Raw genomic sequence first — 19,864 nt, 5'->3', positions numbered from 1 at the left:
CGTCGCAGGGGGTGGGGCCTACCTCGTCACGTGATCATGGACGCAGGGAGCACGTTGCCGGAAATTTGACTACTGCGTCTGCGCCTGCGTCCGCGACGCCACTGAGGACCCACCCCCACCCCCACCCCCCGGAGTGGTGAGGAAGGCGAGGGATCGTTAGGGTCGCGCGCCTATTGCAAACCAGCAGCCGAATCGCGTCCACCCCCGGGCTGAAGCTGTGAGGATGAAAAGGCGGGGAATCTGCAAGGAGCAGAAGCGAGTCCATATAGCCCCGGTCCAGCCAGGTGAGCGCCACCGGAGGGATGTCGTTTGGCGTTAGTGGCGGCGTGGTGCCGCGGGAAGAGCCCCGGGTTTGAATGTGGGCCCTGCCTGGTGTGCCTTCGGGCGAGGCCCAGCCTCACAGGGCGTCGGTTTCCCCATCTGTAAAATGCAGTGAGAGTGAGCTTGGGCTTGGGCCTAGGCTGGAGTCAAAGCGTTTATAAAATGCTCTGCCAGGCCCTGGGGATACACAAGGGAAAATCAGTGGTGCCTGCCCTCAAGGGGCGTGTGTCAGCCAGTGGCGGGATGGTGGAGGCAGGAGCACCCGAGGTCGCAGGCGACCTCCGATACGGACCAGCCGTGTCTGATCCTTGGGTGACCCGGGACAAGTCACGTCCCCTTGGCCTCAGTTTCCTTATCTGCCAAGTGGGATAGATAGTAGCACCTCCGGAGCATAAAATAAGGTAGTATTTGTGAAGCGCTTTGAACCAGCACTTGTCGATGCCGTCATTATTGTTTAGTAACGCAAAGTGAGAAGGGAGAGAGTACATATATAGTATGTATGTATATATTCACCCCGCTCCCGGCATACTCAGCGTGTGGCGTGGGACGGGTCACTTAATCTCTCCCGTCCCCCTAGTTTACTTATCTCTAAAATGAGGAGGGTTGGACTAGACAGCCTCCTATCAGTAATCAATCCATAAACATTTATTAAGCACTTATTATGTACCAGGCACTGTGCTAAGTACCAGTGCTATATCTATATTCCTGTGATCCTATCAAGTAGAGCAGGTAACTAGTAATTTGGGGGTACCCGAGACAAGTGACATTAAATCTGTTCTATCAACCCTGGGATTATTTATCGTGCCAGTGTCTTGTTTGTACATAATTGTTTGCATGTTGTCTCCCTTGTTAGACTAAGAACTAACTCCTTGAGAACAGGGACTGAATGTTTTGCCCTTTTTTTTGGCCTATGCTTAACACATGCCTGGCATATATTAGGTGCTTAATAAATGCTATTTGACTTTAACTAAGTCCAGGCCCAGCTGGGAAAGTGCTGTCTCCAGATAAATTAAAAACATTGTGTAGTCTTTGGGGACTATTTTAATTTTTCATTTTCTTAAAGCATCAGTTACTCTGCACCTAGTTTGGTCTCTGCTTAACCAGAGAAATCACACAAGATTGGGGGGGGGGTTGTCATTGTTAGTGAATTCAGAGGTTGCTATTCTAGGCTACCGTGATGTTGAATATAGAATATGCAGTTGCAGGATGGTCTAGCACACTGACAGGTTTGTTTTTGTACCTTGCAACTTTTAGAAATGACAAATGGATTCTTATGGAGGTATGTGTGGATTCAGTGGAGTCGGCTATAAATGCAGAAAGAGGAGGTAAAAGAGGTACAGGGAAGGGGGGATGAAGTGTTCTGAACCTTTCTCACATGCTTGCAAACAGACCCTGGGGAATCCCTTGTAATCACAACTACTGGAGATCCTGGATCTAATCCTTACTGCCTCTCTGAACCTCAGTTTCATCTTTGAAAAATGAGCAGTGAGATAATCTGAGGTCCTTCTCTAAAACTTTTATTTTTGGGAAAAGTAACTGAAACTGGGGCCGCTAGGTGGTGCCATAGTGCACAAAGCACTGGGCCTGGAATCAGGAAGACTCTTCTTCCTAGATTCAAATCTGCCTCAGACACTTACCAGATGTATGCCCTGGGCAAGTCACTTAACCCTGTTTGCCTCAGTTTCCTCATCTGTAAAATGAGCTGGAGAAAGAAAAGTCAAACCACTCTGGTATCTTTGTTGAGAAAACACCAGTCGAGGTCACCAAGAGTTGAACACAACTGACAAATGACAAAGCAACAACAAAACTGAAAACAAAAGCAGCATGATAAGGGGAATGTTAGGAGATCCTCCAGTTCATCCCCACAGCATGAAATTGAGAGCCCAGAAGAAGATATTCTCATCTCTTTCATTTTACTGAGGTGGAACATTGGTCAAACTAAACTAACTAAGAGATAATTTCAGAGATTTGTTGCTGTCATAGCAACTAACACATTGTATCTCCTACCCCAAGGTCATTTTTGTACTTTAGAATTGCCTAGTTTAAAGGAAGATTTCCGACATTTCGGTAATAGGCTTTTAGTTCTTTGCCACTATTCTAATTTTATTTCACCAGTTTGCATTTTCTGTAACCTAGTCCTTTAAGTTTTCTGATTTTGAGCTCTGGATAGGTTCTAACTAGTAATTTGCCCATGTCCTAGACCTAGTGTAACTTGGAATTACTCAGAACCAAATCCTGTACTTACTCATATGTAAGAAAGATTTAATGTAGCCCTGGGGTCAGTCTAGAAACTTATCCTCTATTCCAGTGCCCTTCCTCATAGTCTTTGGTGTCCTGTAGAGACCTTGAGTGGGATATTAACTTTTAGATCTTACTGTGATTGAATCTACTCTGGCTGCAAAATGTAGATGGGCCAGAAGATAGTTTCTTGTTACGCTGAATATTTGGAACAAAGAGAGACAGACTTTGTCTGGGATTTCTGATGACTTTGAAGCTCTTTTATCACAGGTGCCAGCCGTATTGAATTGTGTTCTGGTTTGCTGGAGGGAGGAACTACACCTAGCATGGGTGAGTGCCAGTTCTTCTAAGTAACTTTTTATTAACCCTTGGGCTAGCCCATTGCATCAAACAGCTAGCGGATGCTTAACAAATGTTTCTGGGTTTTGTTGCCTTCCTTTGGCCATCAATTACTATGACATAATTGAGTTAAGTATGATGTAGGTTGAAAACTCCTGACCATGTAAGGAAAGCAGCCCATTGTTGTAGAAAATGTGTTTGAGTAAGGGTCAGCATACAAAGGACCAACCTTGGAGTCAATAAGATTTAGGGTCATATCCCGTCTCTGGCACTTGGCAAGTCACTTAACTTGCCAGTGCCCCAGGAAACTTTAAGACTATTTGTTGTAAAGGAAAGTGCTGAACTGCTTTGGAAGAACTCTTTACTGGTCCTTCCCTTCTCCAGTGAAATCACAGGTCCAGTCCAGAAAACCAAAGTCTATGACATCACCTGTGTGGCCTTAGGACCTTCTGCCTATGCTCAAATAACCTTGATTTCCTAAAGTGTAAAGTGAGAGGGTTGGGATAGAATAATTCTCTGAGGTCCTTTGCAACTCTAAATCTATAGTCCTAGCTAGCTATACACTATATCTTCTTTATGTGTCTTCATTCCTATATCTTTGCAAGATCACCAAAAAAAAACTTTTGTGAAGATTTCTTTCATTCAGAGAAGGGGTTAAACAATTTGCATTTGTATGGTTCGGGAACACAGAACTTGGACCATTAGAGTTGGTTTTAAATAGTGCTTCAGAAGAAGTCTCAGGAGGAAAAACTCGAATCTCAGTGATTCTGCTGGCAGAACGTGAAGATTAGTAGTTGTTAGAACAGAATATGTTATACAAGATTCTACAAGAAGTTTTATGGAGCCTTGAGTGACAAGTACTTTAAAGATTTCAGTGTCATTCTTTGCTGGTTTCTCATGTTACAGTTGTCTGTTACTTAGCCATGGCTCTTGTGCAGTTTTCCACCTTTTCTCCACTCCTGCACTCTATTTACATTTCTTTTGGCCTCACTAGTTTGCTTTTCCTTTTTTGCTGCTGGTGACATTAAGGAACAGATTGAAGAGGCCAGAGATATTTTTATGTTCATCTCTAAGAGTTTATTGCCGCTGCTTGGTTTTTTATCTTTTCACTGTGCATTTTTGTAGGTACTCTCCAAGTGATTAAGCAGTGTGTCCAGATTCCTGTCTTTGTGATGATCCGACCACGTGGAGGGGATTTTTTGTATTCAGACCGTGAAGTAGAGGTCATGAAAGCAGACATCCGTCTTGCCAAGCTTTATGGAGCTGATGGGTTGGTATTAGGGGCATTGACTGAAGATGGACACATGTTACGCCGAGCTCTGCATGACACTTTTATGTAAGGATGTGAATGTTGAAATGGAAATGTCTGTTAATTGTCCACAATGTGATTATATATCCATATGTAATCAGTGTAGAAAGACTACTTGATTATGTACCTATTTATTCCAGTCATCCTTTCCTGTACCAGTAGCCAGATCATTTGTTAAAGATGATACTTAGAATAGGGAAGAGCCATTAATCAGACCACAGATACTAGTATGTAAAAGGTAGAATAAACCTGTTGTCCAGTATGATGAAACTTAAGGAAAAATTCATTAATTTCCTATTTGTTACTCCTTGCTACAACAATATTTGTTGAAAGCCCATTGTCAGGCAACCCATTGATACTGTTCAAATGCAACTTAAATATCAAAAAAATTTGAAAGAGGCTGCTATTCATATATCATGATATAGGCAAAGTAGACAGCAATGAACCTATTAGAAAGAATTCAGGTTTTAACAATTTTATGACTTTGAAGTGTGAAAGGTATAACAATTTCCACTTGAACACTGGTTTGTTCACTTGGTTTGTCTCCAGTCAATATTAATAGTCCTAATGATTTTGAATGGTATTAAGTGGTTTTTAAATTTTTGTACAGGTTTCTGTATACGACCGTTAAGACATACATTACAGTGTATATGTAGAAATGGTGCCGTTTGTAAATGGACTGTTCCAGCTGCAGTATTGTTATACAAGACCTACTCAAGAATAGGGAAAAAATTGATGTGACTTTGAAAATAACAAAGTTAACTAAAAACGTTTCTTGATAATAAAAATAATGAATTAAAAATTGGGTTAATTTGCTAAAATAACTTATGGAGTTGACAAAAATATTAAAAATTATCTGGTCCAAAAAAGTAAACTTGTTTTTAATAACTTAGCTGTTTTGAAATCCAGTTTGTTTGTTTATTTAACTCAGATTTTGTTTAAAACCAGTTAAGGGTATTTGAAAGCCTGGAATCAGGAGTTGTGTTTTCCCCTTACATTTGTGGTCAGACTCTGCCTATCAATTTTATGGCCTGCCAGGCTTACAAAAATGGTCTACGTATAGGTCTTAATTTACATTTACGTATTAGCCTTAGTATATGTGTTGATTAAATGGCCAGTGTTGATTTTAGCTCGAAGTCATTTCTAAGAATGAGTTAATTATAACATTGTTTAGAAACCTTCAGCATTTTTTCTTTCTTTTTTTGGCAGGATAAGACCTAGAATGTATGATAGCCTTTATTTAGAATAGCACCATGCCAGAATAGGCCATAGCTTATTTCTTTTCTTTCCCGGTACCTAGTACAATAACTTACTTGAATTGAAATTGAATTATCAGAAGAATCATGGCAGGAAAACATTAAAAAATGGTTTAAACTTTAGAGCAGGCCTGCACAACCTGCGGCCAGTGGGTGCGCAGGCCTGCCTTAGGGGATGGGAAAGGAAGGAGCTAGGGACAACATTTTAAATTGTTTTAAATTTGAGTTTACTATTTCTTTGATACTATTGCCACAACTAGAATACATGTGGAGCCTGAGGGAGGTTCCTCCATGACTTTTTCTTCTGTTCCATTAAAACAAATTTTAAGTTATGTGACATAATTTGTCACATTACACAGAGGTGGGTAGGAGTATGAAAGCAGGACAGAAGAGACCCCCACTTTCCAGACCAAAATAGAGTATTGCTTGTTAAAAATAGGATAGGTAAAAGAGGGGACGTAAACTGAGCTTGCAGAGTTGCCAGGCTTTTATAAAGTTATTTGTCAGAAAACAATAGGTTAAGGAAGGGGGCTGGGTCTTTTGTATATTTCATTCTGTCATTCACTCATTCATGTATTTATTGAGTGCCCACATATGTAAGGCATTGTGCTTACAGGACAAAGTCCTGCCCCTGGTGAGCTTATCATTTAGTAAAATTTGTGACTCTCCTTTGACTTTCAGTTTACCATTTAGCTGCCTCATAGAAGTAGCTGAGAGATTTTGGAAATGGGAAGTTGAAACCTGTGTAATACAAATTTTTTTTTGAGTAATAATGTTTCCTTAATGTGTTAATAGCATGACTTTCTTTTTACAGCTGCTTGCCGTCCCCTGCCAGTCACTTTCCACCGAGGTGAGTCACATGTTTTTGGAAGTTCTATTGAAATAGACTAGTGTCTTCACCCAGTGCAGTTTTATAGGACATATTTCTATCTTACGAAAACTAGGCCCAAAATAAAACTACAAAATTTTTGCACTGTTGCCAGTTGGTTTCTTTAAACTGATGGAAATCACAGATTTAGATATGTAAAATGTTGAGAAATTTTTAGGGGAAGAAAGTGTTGTATTGTGTTGAACTTAAAAGGGAAGAGAAAATGGAATATATACACAATTAATTTTTAGGACCTTTAGGTCTAAAGTTATTTGTTACTTTGTCAGCATTGAAGTGTCTAACTACATAAGAAAGTATCATCTTGGGCATAGTTTAAAATGTGAAAATCTCGTAGAAAAGGAAAAACTGGAACTTTACTTTTTATGAGTCTTAATATTTCCATTTAGATTCCTATATGGACTTGTTCAGAGAATGAATTAGAGAAATGATAACTCAGGCCAAGTAGGAAATTTTTTATTCCTGAATAACTGAAAAGTTTTGGATTATTAAGGTTTTTTTAATACTGTATGGAAAATGGTTTTTATTTGTGCTTTGCCTTTTCTTGTCTAAAATTATCTCTATAACTTTGCAATAAGATTTTAATGTAAGATCATCGCTTTCAGTTACATTATTCTTGCGTAGGATGTTCCAAAAGTCTTTTTGTTGTTGTTGTTGTTGTTGTTTTGGTTTTGGGTTTTTGTTAGGCAGTGGGGTTAAGTGACTCTCTCAGGGTCACACAGCTAGTACGTGTTATGTGTGAAGCCGAATTTGCCAAAAGTCTTTTGCAATAAGACTTTTGGGGCACAAACAGTACAGCACAATTTTCAAATGTAAGATGTTGATTATTTATGCTTCCAGAGAATATTGCTATTTTCATTAGAAAGAAGGCTCTTCAACCTTCTTTCCTTAAGGACTTTTTCTTGTTGACTTTTAATCTGTATATTGGTGAGTATATTTCTGTTATGTAGATGAGGCCCCAAAAAACTGAGAATATAGTATATGTCAACATTTCTATCCATTTATTCCTTTTTTTTAATGTGTTTTTATATCACCTTCATTTCCAGATGTGTATACACTGTAGACCACTAACTCCTGTTCTACAATAGAGTAGGTCAGCACTTCCATTGTCTGTTGTATAAATGAACTACATTTTAAAATTTAACATACCAAGCATGAAAATTTTATAGCAAGTATACAGAATACATTATTTTTGTTTCTAAAATAAGGGGGCTCTAGAATTGCAAAGGCTTTAAAATATGTATCTGTATCTGTATATCTATATTTACATAGATATGTAAGGTATTTCATATATTTCTGTTTTCTACCAAATTTCTGGCTGCTCTAAGGAAAATATGAAATGGGGGTAGAGAGCTTTTCCCCACGGCTTTTAACTTCCTGAAAATTTTATGTCTCTGGGGAGATCGTCTCTAGGGCTCCACAAATTAGGTTCTCATTCTAATATTAGGGTGGGGTAGCCAAAGGTAAGTAGGAGACACCACTGGGACAAAAGGGCGAGTAGCCAGTGTAATCTGCTTTTAGTGGATTGGATTGGTGGAGGTCTCTCAGCTGTGTTCTGCAGACCCCTTTCTTGTCAAACATGCTTCTGTACACTGGTAGCACTTGTGGTGAACACCAGGGCAAAGGACTTTTTCTCTAAAAGGGTTCTATTGTCTTTGACTTCTTTCATACCTGTGCTGTAGATAGAGAGAGGGAATTTTAGACAGTTGGAGTGAAATCTCCAGCTAAAAATGATATTAAAATGCCCTACTCTGTCATTCTGCAGCATATCCTCCAGGATAGTAGTTAAAATGATGTGATGTTCTTTCAGAAATGATGATTTTTATGCAACTCTGTAATTTGGATACCATCTTCCACGATTTCTCCAATGCTAAAGGATGTTTGATCAAAATCCAAATTGTTTTATGTATTTTCAGCCTTTGACATGGTTCAGGACCCAGTGGTGGCTCTAGAAACTCTTATAACCTTAGGATTTGAACGTGTGTTGACCAGTGGTTGTGACAGCTCAGCGTTAGAAGGGCTGCCCATGATAAAACAACTCATAGAACAGGTATGCAACCCTTTAAAAATATATAGCTATAGCACACTTTTGGTTACTTTGGACACTGCTCTTCAGAAACCCTGTGTCATTATTTTATAAGCTATTGTTATTTAACATTATTGTTTCTAGGTGGAAAAAGGCGAATAGACAGGTAGATATATCCTTCATGGCTAAGGAGTCAGATTTAATTACATTTAACTCATTTATTCACATGATTATCCTCAACAAATTTGCCTTGTCTCTGCCCTCCAGTGTAATTCTGGCTCACTCATCCTCTGTGTTGTTCTTTGTGTGCCTAGGAAGTCCAAAATGATTTCAATGTTAACCTAAGAAAAATGTAATGTAGAAGGTAAATTCCTCAGCACCTTCATCCCACCTCATCAGGAAGCATTCTAAGACCAGTGTTATATTCTTAACATTCCATTATCTTTCTACTTCAAACCCCTTACCATCCACCTCCACCCTCCAGTTTTGGAGAGGAAATACAGCATTTTCCCTGATATATGGGGGAAATCATCAGAAGAAGAAACAAACAGGTAATTTATGCAAATTAGAAATAAACCACTTTGGTTACAACCTGGTTCAGGCACTGACTGGACTAGAGAGCCATTGAGGCTTCTTCCAACAGTGATTCTTAGCTTCTAGGCGCTTAACTCAGTCATCCACAGTAGTTGTAGAATGAGCTGTTCTGAAGACTGTTTCCTCTTCCCTCATCTCCAAAAGTAACTATGATTATCCCTTATAAACAATGAAACATTTTTATTTTAAATAGAATTCTTCCTAAAATGTAATAGGTACTTTTTTTTCTTTTAATAATAAGCAAGGTATGCCAATCTTAATTTCGCCTTGTTTTAAGCATCTATTTATATTTACTTAGTACTTGGGTGGGTCTATTATATCACCAGTTACAACCCAACTCTACTTTCTCATCCTTTGTGGCTCTGTACTGGGTCTTCAAAGGGAGTCCACCTAACCGTGGAATGCCCTTCCATTAGTTAACACTTGGGTACCACTGAAACATGTACATTGTCAATCTGCTATCCCTTGTCTTTACTATATTATCATTCTTTCCTCTTTTTCCAGCTGTGTATCTCTTGGATAACATCTTTTGTGCCACTTCTGCATATATCAGCATTGGTAATAGGCTATACCTGATGACATCTGTCATATCTCCCTCCATTGTCCTTTGGGTGAACTGAACTGTTAGTTATTTAGAAATTGTGATGTTTCATATAGCATCACTACATGTATGAAAATTAAAAATGAATTTTCATTTTAGGGAGAAACTTCGGGTTATTGAAAGCATGGTCCAGTTTTCCAAATGCAGTCTAGTGCCCTGCCTTTTGTCTACTCAATTTTAGGCCAAACTCACTGTCCATCTGCATTGTCAGTCTAAAATCTGTGTGCGTCACTTGAGTACACATTGATTAAGTGGTTTTCATGTGCAAATCATTGTGCTGGATGCTGGGGATCCAAAGATGAGAATGAAACAGCTCCTTCCCTCATCCCCTGAGAGGAATAAATGTTCTCAGAGAAGTCAATACAAAGTAGATAAAAGGAGTATAAATAGTTTCTAGAGGGAGAAAGTGCTGTCAGCTATGGGATCAGAAAAGGTTTGGGGAAGAGACAGCAGCTGAAAAGGAAGCTCTATAGTCTGAGAGGTGAGACAAAAGGGGATCCCGCCTGGGCAAAGGTAGGTGGGCCAGAAGGGAATTGTGGGAACAGGTAGTAGCCCAGAGGCTAGTTTGATCAGAACAGAGAGGGGATAGTACTACATTAGAAAAGTAGGTGGGGGTCAAGTTGTCCAGGGCTTTAAATACTAGGCCAGTGATTTTTATATTTTATCATAGAGACAGGGAACCACAGCAGATTTTTGTTGGAGGGGAAAGACATGGTTAAATCTGTTTTAGGAATATCAGTTGGCAAGTGTTTGGAATATAGGTTGGAGAGGGAAGAGCCTGATAATATAGAGAGAAATTAATAAGATACTTTAATAGTCTAAATGAGAAATGAGAGCCTGACCTAGGGGAGACATGTGTGAAACAGTAGCTGATGAGGGAGAATTGACAGCATCTGATTAGACATGAGGTACAAATGGTGGGGTGAGAGAGAAGAAAGAATTAGGAGGGAAGTTGTGAATGAACCTGGCTTGTTGGAAGAATGACGGTATCTTTGATGGAAATAGGGAAGTTTGGAGGAAGGATAGGTTGGGCAGGGGACAGTATATAAGTGATCTATGTAATAGATAGACAACTCCCTGATCTCTTCATTGAACTGTATATCAGTGTGGACAATAAGCAGTCTCTTATCTACTTGGTTTTTCCTTATGTATATCATTTAGGATCTCAAAAGCTAGTGTGGGAAAGTGGACTGAATCTATGCAGCTTGGAGAACATGCCCCAGAACTTTCTTGCAGAAGTTATTATACTGGCTCCATAGTTCTTGGCACTGCTTCCCTTCCCCACCCCCACAAAAGAAGAAGAGAAAGTGAGGGATGTAAAGCCTACTGCATTGCCTCCGAGGCCATCCATCGTGCCTGCTTTTTTGAGTAGTAAATAGTTGACTCAGAGGTCAAAGCAGCATTTATTCAAGTTGTCTTTTCCACAGATTCTGAAATGATCAGTGGGAGAAGTAAGAAAAAAAAACCTGATCCATCTCTGCAATAAAGTATTCTCTGTAAGCAGCAGATAAGAGGAAACTACCTTTGGAAGCTCTGAGATAATTTAAAGCTATGGATCTTATAGCATTAATACATGTAGGAACATTCAGCTTGTCATTATTTAAATTTGAGGGAAATTGATTCGTTAGCAGATACATTGTCAAAATAGGATAGTAATTTAGCATTGAAAAATTTTAGGGATGGACTGTTAAGAAATGAATCTGTTTCCTCCCCACCCATGTTCTCCCTGCCCCCCCCCAAATACACAGCATTTGTTTTTGCAGCTTCATTGTCTGGTGTTTCTTTTCACCATATAAAGTATTTTGCCTCCACCAAAGCCATACTGCCATCCAGCCATGTCTCCTCATGGCATGGTGGGGTTGGGGTGTTGGATAAATAACCCAGAACTGTCAATAGGCCACGTCAGTGGAATATAAGCTCTGTCCAGTTCTTGCATGCTGGAAAGGCTTAAGTATAACAGCTACATGTCTCTTGTCCTGATTAGGTACATTTAGAGAGGTGCATTACCCTTAAAAGCCAAATTGAGGGGCTTGAAATATTGAGTAATGGCATGTTTTATTTTTTAAATAACTCAACTCTTCCAAAAATACATGGGGCTCAACTGTATTTGCTTCTCTTTAGCGTTTAGCTGAAGGAAATTTGAAACCCACATCACAATAGCTTCTACAGTGTACTTGGGTCTGTTGTGTTGCCATTTTTATGTAATGAAGGAAATATGAATTGTGTCTTACTTAGCTTTGCATGAACAATGCCTCCGAGGTTGTTGAGATGAGTACGGCTCAGTTTGTCATTGCAGGTGAGAGGGGAATGGGTTTGCCTCCTCTCTGTTCCCTGCCCTGCTTGTCGCCGCCTGGACATTTCTCACCTGGGGTGGTTTCTTTTGCTTCCTGTTGCTTCTCTGTCTCTTGTGTTGCAGTTGCTTCTGCCCTATGTCACTGTCACTGCTTCTCTTCTTTACTACACTCTTCATTCTTCTCTCCACTTTTCCTTGTTTTACAGTGTTCCCTTTGTGTTCCGTGGTCTTGACTTTTCCTCTCCTCTCTGCATCACTTTCCATCTCTCTCCTTAGGTATATCTTTTTCTTGCCCATTCTTCTTGACTATCTCTCCTGTTCTTCCCATCTTCCTCCTACCATTTGTCTCCTCCCTCCTCTCCTCACTTCTTCCTTTCCCCTTTATCTGGCTTCTCTCTACCTTTCTTTTTTTCTCTTCTTACCCTCTGCAACTACCTTTCCCTTCTTCCCCCTGACCCTTAACTGTCCATAATATGGAATGCTTCAGGTGTGCTTTTTAGTACTTATTTATGATTGAATGATATTCTTCCTATTTGTCATATGTCTATATGGGGGGGGGGAATTTTCTTATCAAGTCAGTTAAGTTGTTTTCCCTAACTAGATTTTTTTTCTTGTGGTTTAATATCACTTAATAGAAAAAAAAATACCTATCCTTCTTACATTATATGTTTATGTACTACTAGAATAATTGAAAAGGTACTGGCTGATGAGAGAACGTAGTTGGTATTTACATATGTTGTCTCATTTGGACTCCCCACAACAACCTTGAGATGTAGATGAGGCTGAGAGGTTAAGAGACTTGTCCATAATCACATAGTTACTAAGTGTCTCTAAGTGACGGCAGGACTTGAAGTCAGATCTTCCTGACTCCAAGCCCAGCACTGTGTCTACTGCACCACCCAGCTGTTATGAGAAAACTGGTCCATGTTTTAAAAACTCATCCTAGTGTGGATAACCAAGAATTGACCTTGTTTGTTTTCAACTTTGTTTTTGTTTTGCTCGGCATATAATAATAGCTCGAATTTACATAGCACTTTAATGTTTGCAAAGTGCTTTATGAATATTATCTGGTTTGGTTCTTAAAACAACCCTGACAGGTGAGTACTATTATTCCCATTTTACAGATGAGGAAACTGAGGCAGATAGTGGTTGAGTTTGCCGTGTATGTAGTGTGGCTTACAATGGATAACTTTCACTTCCATTGTCACTGTTAGCCCACCTGCTTCCCAAGAGCCCCAGTGACTTTGAGTCGGTGGGGTCGTCTTGTTCTAAATTCTAAATTAGCGGTTATTTTTGTCATGATAGACTTTATTTAAAGAATAAAACAAAAAAAAAAGATGGAACATTGCAAGTTTAAACAAAAGTCAGGAAATCTCAAGTTTTATCTTCCACAATTACTAGAATGTAAATCATATTTAGGAACTAGTATTTCACTGAGAACTAGGTAAAGAATACATTAAACTGTAGTTCTGGTTAATTGATGTGATGATTCAGCAAGAATACTTGAGGATGTGTGGGGTTTAAGTTTATGACATTCCTTTTTCAGTAATTTATCTTTTAGAATTATTTTGATGCTGTCACTTTTCTGCTAAAGTCCATGTGGAAAACCAGCTATCATCCCCTCAATAAATTAGTGGTCATTTGAGACAGGATTTTTTGGGACTTCATTAGTGGTGATTTTATAAGAAAGATTTTATAATGTTTTATGATTACAAAATGCTTTTCCATGCTTTATCTCACTTAGTTTTTTCCTGTGCCTGGTGGAAAAAGTACTATTGTGCTTTATTTGCAGAGGAGGATACAGAGGCTTAGAGATAGGGAGTCAAGGCCCAAGATCATCCAAGTGGGCCATGAGTCTTACAGCTCCATATTTTTTCCAATAAACTACACTTATTGATCTAGATTCTCCTAGCTTCCATGATCTTTTAAGCCACTTGGGTTCTGTTAAGACATTTCTCCTTCAGTATGTTAAAATTAACCTTTTAGGTCTGATAAAGCTCTTCTATCATAGCTCTTTCTTAGGGCAGAAAGTAGCTTACATTAGGTAACAGAATACAGTTACCCCACTCAAAGGCTCAAAAGAAATATGGCAGACCTATTTGAAATCAGATACTAAACCTGATAATAAGAAACTAAATGTGCTTTGACTCATATTTCTATCCTCTGATTCATTATCACATTCAAAGGAAGAATATTTAAATTTGCCTTTTTTCTTTTTTCAGGCAAAAGGCAAGATTGTGGTAATGCCAGGTATTTATTTATTTATCCCTTTGCTAGCAATAACATTGAAATTTAGTGTAAGATGAGAAAGGAGGCAGAGTCAGAAGAGAGCAGTGTAGCAAGCATCAGTCAAAAAAGAAGAGTGTGGTATTTGAGGAAAATGTTCTAGATTGGCAGATCTGTGCTGACTAAGAATTTCACAGAGCAGGTGTTTTGGTATGAAGAGAATATTCTGGTAGGGGGTAAGCTAGTCAGGACTTAAAATTGGAGAAATCCTAGGATGGGACAGTATGTCCATGGAGTCAAGGCTTGTCTTTTTGTGGGAAGGGTTTCCTGGAATCATGGGAGTTTTCCTATGGTTAATACCTTTTGGCATGGATTTTTTTACTGAGAAGAAACAACATAATGCTCTTGGGAGAAATTCTGTGCTAGAAGGATCGACAGCAATGTGGAATTGTGCCTTTGGGGATAAGGTCAGCAGTCACATTTTGTCAGGTCCAAGTCAGTGAGTCTGTAAGTGGAAGTGAAGGACGTGGCAAGATGATGTAGTAAATAGTATTTGAAAGGAAGACTGAACTATTTGGGCAAAGTGCAGATAGATGTAAATGGAGCATCAAATAAATGGGGTGCTTCCTAAATTCCAGGGGCCTTCATATTCTGGCTGTTAGCCAGTAAATCCGTGATGAGAATAATTTGGTCTAGGTGCTTCCAGCAATATGTGAGAAATTGTGGCTTAGAGGCAAAATGGATGGTTCACTTTGGAAAAGAGTTAAGGGGACCCAGGGTCAAAGCGAAGTACTTTACTCAGAAGAAGGAACTTTGAGTCAAGGATGTTGGGGGTAGGTGGGAGGCAGGAGAAGCAGGGAGGGGAGAAAGGGTATGGTTATAAGTTAGATATAAGTTGGAGTTTAAAAAAGGAATGTCGGAATAGAGCAAGGCAAGAGACTGGACCTTGGTCAGATGGAATTATAATAGTTGTGAGGGCTGTACATAAAAAATGTTTAATGTTTCAGGGAAGGCAGTCTGTTTATTGTCTATTTGAGTTTAGAGAAAGACATTTTGCTTAAAGCAGATAATTTAAAATTTTATGCAATCTTTAAAACAGCTTCCTAAACTACTAAAAATTTCTAACAACTTTAGTGATAATATATAGTACAGAGTTTAGTATGAATAAATGCATAGAAACAGGAGGGGGAGGTGGGGATTTATGCTTATGAGGAGAGTCATTGTCAGTAAATTAAAACTAGGGACATAGTTCAAGAGTAAATTTTTAATGATGAGAAGGATTAACAATATAGCAGTTGAGACAATTGGTTTAATTTCTGGAGAAAATAAGTTGTCTCAGTTGTCACTGAGGTTCAGTGATTTGAAATTCCAGCTTCATTATGTTCGTTTGTTTTAAAATGATTCAGTACAAATTTAGAAGAGATCACATTTAACTGAATATCTGGGGCATTCTCTACAGTGCCCAGAAACTATTAACTGATGAGGATCACTTTAGTGCAGAAAGGTGGGAAAAGAATAATCAGTGTTAGCATCCAGACTGCAACACTGAGGGAATGCCTTAGCAGCTGGTAGCCTATATATTAATTGGTAAAACAAAACAATTTATAATACTTAAGTTTAAGAAAATAGACGCGGCCCAGAAGAAAGTCTGTAAGTAGAACAGCAATTTCTTGAAAAGAGAGGTCTAGAACTACATGCTATTCACCAATCTTAGTCAAAACCAGATAAGCAGAACTCGTCATTTATGGCAGCAGGATGACTTGGCGTTCAATGAGACATGAGTCATTGTTTCTGTTCAAGACAGTATTGGCAGCAAAAGTTCTGAAATACAACTTAAGTTTCCTTTATTCTTAAAATGCGTAATTCAGACTTGTTTATGAAGGAAATATATATTTATTTCCTCTCCCATAGGAGAAAATTAATATGACATAATGAAAATCTCAGTTAAGGATCCTGGTAACTGTCTAACCTTAATCATTCGTTTAAAAATGAGTTGGTCGTAAGGGCCAGCACTGTGCGTTGCTGACTTGTAGTAAGGAGACTTCTGTTCACCCAGAAGTGGTTACTGTCCGCACTGACTACCCCGCGGCACCGCAGGGGCTTGGTTTAAGCTGTTTTTGATCATTCATATTCATGTAGGTTTAGTGTGTTCTAATTTTTTTAATTGATGTGTATGGTTTACGTGGTAACATTATTAACCAGAATTTCTGATTAAAGAGCCTGTCTGTTGTCTTTGCTGTCACGGATTCTTGCTTCTGGTCTGGAGCCCCGCAGGCAGCAGGGCCTGGCGTCGGGCTGGTCTTGACTCAGCTAAGCTGCTGGCGGGTGGAGGTGACACGGGCGGAGGTGACACGGGCCTTCCGTGATGTAGCACTGGGCTGTCTCCCCCAGGGGGCGGCATAACCGAGAGAAACCTGCAGAGGATCCTTGAGGGCTCCGGCGCCACTGAGTTCCACTGCTCTGCGCGCTCCGCCAAGGACTCGGGCATGAAGTTCCGGTAGGGGCGGGGTCTCGCGGGTGGGCGGAGCTTTTGGGGAGGGGAGGAGCTCTCTACGGCCGGCTTTCCCCTGGGACTCTGGCCCTGATGAGGCCAGGGTCCCCAGCCACGGCCACAACCTTGCAGGGGGCTGAGGGAAGCAGTGAGTGGCTGGCAGGGTGGCCCGGGCTGGCCTCCGCCTGGGACTTGGGGGATCCTCAGTGCAGTTTCCTACAGCGGCACCCAATAGGCCCGGCCTACCCTGGGAGGTGTTTCAGTGCACGGCGTCGGACAGTGAAGAGGGAAGGCAGCAGCTTAGGGCCGGCTTCGTAGGGAAAGGGGAAATCTCCTCTTTGTGGGATGTGCTAATCATAGTCTACATCATCATAAAAATAGCCAGTGTTTGTATAGCACTTACTGTGTGCCAGGCACTGTGCTAAGTGCTTCATAATTATTATCCCTTTTGGTCCTCACTACAACCCAGGGAAGTAGGTGCTATTATTAACCCCCATTTTACAGAATAGGAATCTGAGACAAACGAGTGGACGCTACTAAGTGTCTGAGGCTGGATTGGAACTAGGATCTTCCTGACTCCAGACCTGGCACCCTATTCACTGCACAGTTAACCAGCCTCATGACATTTATTATCAATAACAACAAAGGAAAGAGACTGGATCAGAGAATGCAAAACTTAGAGTGGAAGACCGCTGCAAAAAGTGATCCTGACACACACCCCACCCCCCCATCTCCCCAAACTTTGGCCAACAGAAAACATTTCCACGTAGTCCTGGTCTTACAAAGTGAGATAAGCAAAGCCTGGAAGTGTGCTGCTAAGAAGGATCATAGAGTCTGGAATCCAGTTCTTCTGGACTGCCCTGATCTGGATCTGTGTCACCAGGACTAGACAGAAACAGTGTTGGGGATTTAGGTACAAGTAGCATGTGCCATCATCTATGGAAGACCACACCTAACTGCTTGACACTGTCAAAGTCAATGTAATAATCTGTTCCTTTATAATTTCTTTGACAGAAATACCTCTGTTGCCATGGGAGCTTCACTTTCCATCTCAGAATATTCCTCGAAGGTAACTGATGTGTCAAAAGTAAGGACCTTGAGTGCTATTGCAATGAGCATCCTGTAGGATTATCAGAAGCCATGGGAGAGACATGAACGCACCGGGATAAAGGTTCAGAGAAGCCTGATGTCTGAAGCAGCCGTGACTCAGATACTACAGCTTTATCCTTCTCTGGGCAGGACAGGGGATTGACCTTGGCTTGTCATACATGGACCATGGAGAATCCTTCCAGAAGAGCCACAGTTAGTTGGAGAAGCTGCAGTCTCTTCATCTGATTATTCTGGACAGCCTTCTTCATCATGATGACTAAATGTAGCTGGATCAAGACTTTACTAGAGTCTTAGTCTGCCCAGTAAATAGGATTAATTGATAAGCTGGAAAAAATTAAATTCAAGATTTACCTTTGATTTACCTTTGCGAAATAAAATTTTCATTTCTGTTAGATTTTTGTCTATTTAATTTTGGTTTGCGTGTAGTCTTTAGCCCAGGTAAAAAGAATAATTTGGCTTTTGGATTGGACTTTTTTGGGGGGGTGGGGGAGGCATTTGGGGTGGTGACTTGCCCTAGGTCACACAGCTAGTAAGTGTCTGAGGCTAGATTTGAACTCAATTCCTCTTGACTCCAGGGCTGGTGTTCTATCCACTGTACCACCTACCTGCCCCTTGGATTGGGCTTTTAAAGTATCAGTCAACCAACAAGTGTTTGTTGATTGGCTCTATGTGTCTTTGACTGTGTAGTCTGTGGGGGGAAATAAGTATAAAAAATGGTTCTTGCCTTTACCTATTCCAGTCTCCACTAATTTTTTTCTGAACTTCCAAAACATATTTTGACTGTGCCACATAATTAATACTCTTAATACTATGTGATATGATTTCCTTTTTTGTTTCATTTATATTTGTCTTATCTTAATTAGATTAAGCTCCTAGAGGACAGAGACCATGTTTTGCTCCAATATCTGATCTTTTTCCAGTCATACCATACATTTTCCTACTCTTATGCCTTCATTTTTTTGCAATCTATTATTGTCTTCTATTCAATATGTCCAATTCCTAGCCTTCCTTCAAGGCCTAGGTCAAAAGCTTCATCTTCTATCCTCCTTAATCATATCAGTGGGAAGGAATTTCTCCTTACGAATTTTCATGATAATTCATTTATTCATCTGCAGCATGGAGCAGTGGAAAGTGCCCTGGATTTGGAATCAGACAACTGGGGTTAAAATCCTGACTGCCATTTACCAGCTCTGTGACCTTTAGCAAATCATTTGATGTCTCTGGCTGTCAGTTTCCTCATCTCCGAAAGGGTAGTGGGGGTGAGAGAATTCCAGTCTCAATCTCTAAGGCCTCTTCTATCTCTGAATCCTGTAAGCTTGAATTTTAACATTCTGTATTATAGTTTCTGGTGCACTTGTATTTTCCCCTGGTGGACTGTAGGCCGGTTAGGTAATAATTACCTTTTCTTATTCATTTTTGTTCCACCATTCCCCTTCCCCAGTGTCTGACACAAAGTAGGGACTCATTCCCTCATCTCCAGCACACACCTGAACAGGGATTTCACCTACAACAGTCCTAACAAGTGATCATCTAGGCCAAGTGTTGACAATTGAGATCATCGATAAATTGGGATAGTGTATTCAGTTGAATGATGAGATTGGAAGACAGATTAATAAAATTAAGAGTGAGGAGGTAATCGTAGACTTTTCTCAAGGAATGTAGCTACAAGAGGGAGATGAGGTATGGGCAATAGCTAACCAGGATGAAAGGATTGAATGAGGGGTTTTTGAGGATGAGAGAGACATGGGCATGCTTGTAGGCTGGTAGAAAGGAAGAGATTGAAGATTAGTAAGAGTGGAGATGATAGAGGGGCAGTCTGCTGGAGGAGATGGGATGGAACAGCACAACTTGTGCATGCCAAGAAGAGCCACCTCTTCATGTGAGACTGGTGAAGGAAGAAATGATGGGAGACATCTGAGTTATGTGATGAGAGGTGGGGAGAAAAGAGCGCCCAGTGAATGGCCTCAATTTTTTCAGTAAAGTCAGAAACAAGGCTCTCCACTGAAAAGGTTAGGGGAGGAAGGATGAAAAGTTTCCTCAAAAACCCACTGTGGTAAATGGGATAATGAATCAAATGGGGAGATGTGTAAGTGTGGCCTTGCTGCAATGAGGACCCAGGGTTTCTTCATTTTTCTCCAGCTTCGTTTAACAGCACTTGAATAAAAGCAAAGGCA

The 19,864-nt window shown here is 40.2% G+C and overlaps 1 protein-coding gene across 1 annotated transcript; it reads left to right on the top strand.

The window, feature by feature from the left end:
- Nucleotides 1–94: 94 nt before the first annotated feature.
- CUTC (cutC copper transporter) lies at nt 95–18,082 on the top strand. Its single transcript, XM_020996885.2, is given in 11 exon segments — nt 95–284; nt 1,576–1,590; nt 1,593–1,646; nt 2,830–2,889; nt 4,024–4,205; nt 4,207–4,234; nt 6,278–6,313; nt 8,266–8,399; nt 14,086–14,113; nt 16,481–16,586; nt 17,595–18,082. Coding segments are annotated over 11 exon segments (816 nt in total). The 5' UTR covers nt 95–223; the 3' UTR covers nt 17,707–18,082.
- Nucleotides 18,083–19,864: the final 1,782 nt, after the last annotated feature.

The sequence above is a fragment of the Phascolarctos cinereus genome, unplaced genomic scaffold, assembly GCF_003287225.1.
Source record: "Phascolarctos cinereus isolate Bilbo 61053 unplaced genomic scaffold, phaCin_HiC Scaffold_3;HRSCAF=262, whole genome shotgun sequence".
Classification (NCBI taxonomy): domain Eukaryota; kingdom Metazoa; phylum Chordata; class Mammalia; order Diprotodontia; family Phascolarctidae; genus Phascolarctos; species Phascolarctos cinereus.
Note: the sequence above shows the minus strand (reverse complement) of the source record. Positions and strands in the feature narration are given on the sequence as shown.